Below are 7,031 nucleotides of genomic sequence, written 5' to 3'. Positions count from 1 at the left end.
TGATCATCTCAGTTCTTAGACAAGACAAATGTAGGAAAATTTGGTATATGATACTTGGTTGAGCTATAAGTGAGTCATGCTGCATGAATATTATGCTGTTAAGCTAAGTTGTAAATGATTGTTGAGATAAGTGTGTTTGCTATGCTATGTGAATGCTGAGAAGGTTGTGTGATCTTATGCAAAGCGCTAAATTGATTAAATTGCTATGGTATACTTAATATGAATATATTACTGTAAGCTGAATCTATGAATATAGCAATGTTGTGGCATTGCTAAATGTGTTGAATGTTAGTAATCTAAGCTAGTTTTATTCGGTATATTAAGATACTAGACCAAGAAGATCTATTGCAAATCCTCATCCTCTTGCTGATGTGAACCAAATGCCTCACACCATGGAGGCTACGGTAGCCACAGTGAGGCAAAGTCTAAAAGCGATATAGCAGCAATAAGCTGCAAATCAAGTCGTTGCTGCAGCACAGGCAGTAGTAGCCACTGCCTCAATTGTACCTCCTCCTGAATATCAGGGATTATCTAAGTTCAGGAAGAACGATCCTCCTCAGTTTACTAGAGTTGATAGGCTGGATGCGACCGAGCAGTGGATTAGAGATATTGAGAATATCTTTCTCACTATGGGATGTGTTGAGGATAGAAGGTCCTTTATGTTGCTTACATGCTGACAAGCGATGCTGAGATGTGGAGGCATGGAGCCCGCACTATGCTAGAGGCCCGAGGTGAAGTTATCACTTGGGCTATATTCAAGAATAGCTTTCTGGGGGAGTTTTTCCTTGCCTATGTTCGTGCTGCTAAAGAGCGAAAGTTCCTAAGCTTAATGCAAGGGAGCTCATCAGTTTATGAGTATGCTATACAGTTTGAGCAGTTGTACAAGTTTTATTCTCACCCAACCTCAAAGGAATGGAGATGTATGACGTTTGCTTATAGGTTGAGATATGATATAAAGAGGATTCTGATTCCGTTGAGGATAACAGATGTCAATATGAGCGTACTATTTAGACCTTAAAAGACTTGTTGCGGACCTGTATTATGGAGCAGAGAGGATATGCTTCCTTTAGTAGTATTCACTTATAATAATAGCTACCATTTGAGTATAGACATGGCACCATTTGAGGCTCTGTATAGCAGAAGGTGTAGAACCCTTATCTGTTGGTTCCAAGATGGAATACATTTGATGGTTGGGCCTGAAATGCTGCAGGAAACTAAGGAGAAAGTTAAACTTATCAGAGAAAAGCTGAGAGCTACTCAGAGTCATTAGAAGTCTTATGCTGACCGACGCAGAAGGCCTTTGGAGTTTGTAGTTGGAAAGCATGTATTTCTGAGAGTGTCATGTCCTACAGGTTCAAGATGAGCATTGAAGGCAAAGAAGCTAACTCCTAAGTTCATTGGGTCATATCAGATATTGCATCACAGATAACCAGTAGTTTATAGACTAGTTTTACCACCTCAATTGGCAGGGTTACATAACGTTTTTCATGTATCACAGCTGAGGAAGTATATTCCTGATCTGTCTCATGTAATCAAGCCAAATATTGTTCACGCCGCCTTACTATTCATGTTGGATTTACTGTTCACTTTTTTTTTTTAAAAATAATTTCAAACTCTATCTAAATCTATTTCAATACCAAATAATCCTTTAATTAACATTTAATAAGTACAAAATATTATAGGTTACTCAATAATAAATTTACAGACCTGACACTGACACAGTATCTTGGATGGTACACATATAGTTATAACACATGTCTCAATCATCATCATTTTAACGTCTAATATTTTTGTGCTATTTACACAAAGTCATGTTTTGGTATTTAGAATTGCATTAGATGTCATGAGACAATAGCCTATTAAAATAATATTAAAAAATATTATCGTTCATATAAGTTTGATAATAACACTGATTTGGCAAAAAATAACCTCACAGGAAAGTAGTTATTACTTTTAACTTATTTAAAGAATTTTTTTTAAATATGTATTATTTATATATAAAAAAAATTTAAGTTAAAACATTGTAAACTTTATACTTGGTTTAAAGGAAAGCTTACTTGATTATTTGACGAAAATTGTAGTATCTATTCTTTCAATTTATCTACTCCCTCAATTTTTAAATAACTTTTCATTTAACTTTTTTTATACATTTAAAAATCAATATATCTAAACCAATTTTTATAATATTTTATTTTAATATGATTTAGTTTGAATAGTGAAAATTCAATCTATAACATGAATCTAATTTCATATTCCTTAAGAATCCTAGTCAAGAAAAGGATCTAGAGGAGGAGGTCCTTATCAAAGTATGAGGTTATATCGACATAATCTAGACCTAATTTGGTTAGCATGTCTTTACACCTACTCCTCTTTCTCAACATATGCCTAAACCTAATAAAAGGGATGTCTTTCAAAATATTTCTAATACTATCAATTAGATGGAAGGAAGGATAGTTATAACTTTGAATACTCAATCCTAACTACAAAGCTTCTTTTAAATCTAATTCAATTCAGAATACTTTAATGTTTTTATGTATTATAAGCTGCAAACCAAATAACATACTCTAGATTACTTTGAATTTGATATTATTTTGATTTGATCTTATTAATTTGGCCGTATTACACGGTTTAGATATAATTTTCATTGATCTTATTAATTTAATTTGGTTTTATCCCAAAATTTCAGTCGAATTTTGATTTTATTAAGTTTTAGTCTTATTTTGATTTGGTTTAGCTTGGGTAATAATATTTTAATCACTTACATAACTTTTATGTTATTTTGATTTGATTTAATTTGAATGATAATAATTTGATCTATTATATAAATTTTATCCTATTTTAATTTGATCTTATTATGTATACCGAAAGGAGATCACAATAGCAATTTACAAGAAGTATTATGTTATAAAATCCCAAAATAGTCTTGATTTTATCTATCGCAATCACATGGCAATTTAAAATTTCAAGTTTAATAAACATTATTATTAAAAATATAACAAAAAAATATATTATTATTAAAACTAAATCACGATCAGATTTTGTGTTATAAAATTACAAGTTAGTTTTGAATTTAATCATCTACCAAAAGTACATTTCAACTTAATTTGTTTAGGTGGGGAGGAATTTTCTCACTAGTTGCTTGATATTCTCACAGTATCAGTTAGTATTCACCGAAAACAAAGGGATTTGATTATAGGAGTTGGATAACTTTTTTCATTGCTTAAATATTCTTGAATGTTGCCTTGTTTTTGGCCGCTTGGCATCGCTCAAACTAATCACTGTGTTTTTGGATTCGATTCACTGGTTTTGGAATCTTGTCTTTTTGCTCGATCATGGCCTTTCGTAAAGAGAAGCCTGGACAATACTGGGGAGAGCTTCATCCAGATTTGCTTGATGAGATAGCTAAACATATTTCTTCCTACGATGACTATGTTAGGCTTCGTGCTGTCAACAAATCATGGAACAAAGCTTTGCCTAAGATCCCAACCAACGTAGCACTGAGAGGTCCATGGCTAGTGTTGCCGTTCGACGAGGAAGTTTATGACCATCACTTGAGATTGCCAGAGTTGAAGAACACAAAAATACGCGGATCTTCCTTCGGATGGTTGATCGTGGTTGAAACCGGTGGAAAATTGCGAATGTTGAATCCATTAACCGGTTCTTCCTTTGGTCTTCCACCATTGTCAACTTTTCCAAATGTGCTCAGTTATCAGCCTGATGAGCATGGCAAGGAATACACTGTAAAAGACTCAACTGTAGATAAGAAAGGTTCAGATGAACCCACCTTTATTGGTATCATTGACAGCATTCATATGCAAAAGAAGTTCATTGAAAAGGTTGTTCTCTCTTCTCCCCCTGACGACCAAGACAAAGACAAGTTCATGGCTGTGGCTATCTATGGGTGGTATCTTGAATTGGCTTTTTATAGGTTTGGTGATGATAAATGGACAAATCTTCCATTTATAGATGAATATAGAGGGCGAAGATGCATCCGAGATGTCATATTTCATCAAAGTAAGATTTCTGCTATTGATGAATACGGTAACCTTTATAAGTTTGACATGAAAACAGTATCTGGTGGAAGAATTTGGAATGTGCAACGACCACGAACATCTATTTATATTAGCAGTAGAATTAAATATTTGGTTCGGAATCCTGACGACCATCTATTAATGGTTCTGAGATATGTGGACTATGGAAATCGGCAATTAAGAGATCTTTACAAGACTGCTGGATTTCATATATTTGAATTAGATCAAAGTAGAGGTCAGTGGTTCAGAAAGTTTAATTTGGGAAATTACGTCTTAATACTCGGATATAATTTATCTACCTGGAAACCGCCTTTCGCTGATGAAAAGGGGAATTGTGCAAGGAATTGTATATATTTCACCGACAACAATTTGTGTGACCAATTTGACGACTATGGTGGTCACGATATTGGTGTATTTAATCTTGAAGATAAAAGCATCAGCCAGTTATTTCCACGCTCAACCTTCTTCAATCCTCCTCCGGTTTGGCTATAAGACCAACCAAATATTCTAAAATTTCTCTTGAGCCTCTCAAATTTTTTCAATCCTCCTCAGGTTTGGTGTACTTATCTTGTTGACTTATTCTTTTTGTAAGAACAACAGAAAAAGTGAAAAAGACTATAATCTTTTCCTCTTGACTCTTAATCAAGAAAGTGATTCTCCGGAAAGAATTTTGGTGATGAACATGGTTACCAATCAAGCTTAGTGAACCTCTTCTAGAGTTGCATCCTCTTGACTATAATAAAATAGATTTATTTATTTATTTTTAATATTTGTTTTCAATGCTAACCGTGTTCACGGTCATGGTGCAGGGTGGGAGGAGAATGTTAATGGGAGTGAGCATTTGGGTGAATCATGGCTGAAGATGGTGGTGCAAGGGTTGAAAGTGGGAAGAAGAGGATGTTAACAGAATTGTCCCATGCCTCATGTTAATCTTAAAGCTATGTACTCTGCTCTCAATCTTTGTCGCCCCCAGATACTTGTCAATCATTAGTTACTTTTATTATTATTATTATTATACTTTCTAGTTTTATTTTTTAACTTGCCGTAAAACTCATTAATCATTTACTTTGATCGTTTTTAACTTTTTATTCTCTAATTCATAATTTTAATTCTGCGTAAAACTAATAATTATTTCTCAAATATTGTTCTTCTGTCAATTTTATTTTTATTTTTCTTTATTCTGAAAATGAAAAACAAATCATATTTGAATTTTAATATTTTAATCTATCAGGGTATTCATAGTTAGTTGATCTACTAATACGTTGACAAACATTACTTGCAATCTAAAAAGAGAGAAAAATTAAGAAAATAAGAAAAAAAAGGTAAAACAATTTTATTTGATAATAATAATAAAAGATATAGTTATTGCGAGTAAATGCTGCTAAATTGTAACAAGATCAAAGCTTAACATATTAAATTGTATCAAACTCTATAACTCTCAATATTTTTCAACAGTTCTCTTAAGTTGAACGGTGGGTAACAAACATTTTTAGCTTGAAAAAAAAAATCTTACCCTAAAAGGAGAAAAAGAAAAAAATCAATGCAATGATAAAAAGAAAATTGTTGACAACATATGAGCTGATGTAGTCACTGGCGACACAGAGACATGGTGGATGCCTTATTGCTCCTTTCAGAAATCGGAATGATGGTGTCGGAGAAGAAAACTAAATCCATTCGAAAAATAAAGGCAAACAAGATCCAAAAAATATTGATGAATTAGATCTAAAATTTTGACAGACCTGTTTATGTTAATTACTTATTCCAAACCACAATACCTAAGTTGCACCAAGCTTGCTCTCCTATGACGTGTCCTATTCATCAGCATATTTTACACAACTAAAAGTTTAGTTACCTATATTCAGACTCGGTTTTGAGGGTAATTTAGAGGTGCGATCCTAGGGCCCAAGCTTAAAAGAGGGTCCAAAGTAAAAATTGTGCCATACTTTTACTTAAAAAAAATTTCAGCTCTTACAGTTTACCGTTAAAAAAAATATAAAAATAAAAAACTTTTTAATTTCTCGCACCTCACTTACTATAAACGTAGTTGACTTATTGACCTCTGTAAACTCAAAACTTCATTTAATTCCAAAATTTTACTATTCCTAACATTAAATCTCATAGAGAATTTTAGTTTTCTTCAAAAACTTAAATAGTTATTGAGTTTGTCAAATTTACAGATTGTTATTTAAATATTTTAATCAATTATAGAATTCTTTTTACGGTCCCAGTGACTATATCATCAACTGAAAGAAGTTTTTTAAAGTTAAAGTTAATCAAAACCTACCTAAGGTCAACGATGTTACAAGAACCATCGAATAGTCTCACAATTTTATCAATCGATAAAGAATTTTTAAAAAACATTAATATTAATGTTATCATTGATGATTTTGTATCTCAAAATGCTCGTAGAACCTATTTTTTATGATCTTCTGTGTTTTTGTAGTTAATTATAACATAAGAGTTGATTGAATGAAAGAATATTTTTTTTATAATTTTATTAGAAAAATTATAGCTACTTAAGAAAAAATATTATTTTAATAAAATTATTAATATATACTTTTATTTTGTTTATTACATTTTATAATTTTTTTAAAGGGTATTAATTTTCTATTTTGCCTAGGGTCTCAAAAAGGTCAAGAACGACCCTGCCTATATTCCTATATAAAATTTACTCACAAAGTTATATATAAATATATAATTCATTATATTATTCTTGTTATAGCAACTAATGTTAGTATAATAATGAAATTATTTTTTTAATAATTTAAGCATTAAAATGTTTTTTTTCTGACAATTTTGATCTTTATTAAGCCCTTCAACAACTAAAAATATTTTTAAATTTGTATTTACTCCAAGCGAAAATGATACAATCTCATTTTAATTTTACTTAAACAAATTCACTTCACTTAAGTAAAAATAAAAAATTTTAAAAAATATTGTGAAAGGATAACTTGAAGAGAGAAAGGGAAATAGGAGAGGAGAAAAGAGAGGGGAAGGAAA

At 31.5% G+C, this 7,031-nt stretch overlaps 1 protein-coding gene across 1 annotated transcript; it reads left to right on the top strand.

Annotated features, from left to right (window-relative positions):
* The first annotated feature begins 3,332 nt into the window (after nt 1-3,332).
* LOC113862323 lies at nt 3,333-4,523 on the top strand. The gene has a single exon (XM_027495413.1). It carries the CDS (start codon nt 3,333-3,335, stop codon nt 4,521-4,523), a length of 1,191 nt encoding a protein of 396 aa, XP_027351214.1.
* The last annotated feature ends 2,508 nt before the right edge of the window (nt 4,524-7,031 follow it).

The sequence above is a fragment of the Abrus precatorius genome, unplaced genomic scaffold (genome assembly GCF_003935025.1).
Source record: "Abrus precatorius isolate BTA unplaced genomic scaffold, Abrus_2018 Scaffold3, whole genome shotgun sequence".
Lineage (NCBI taxonomy): Eukaryota > Viridiplantae > Streptophyta > Magnoliopsida > Fabales > Fabaceae > Abrus > Abrus precatorius.
This window is presented reverse-complemented; position numbering and strand designations above follow the sequence as displayed.

What these genes read in the sequence shown, in the direction of transcription:
- LOC113862323 (XM_027495413.1), top strand. Translation starts at nt 3,333, where the DNA reads ATGGCCTTTCGTAAAGAGAAGCCTGGACAATACTGGGGAGAGCTTCAT.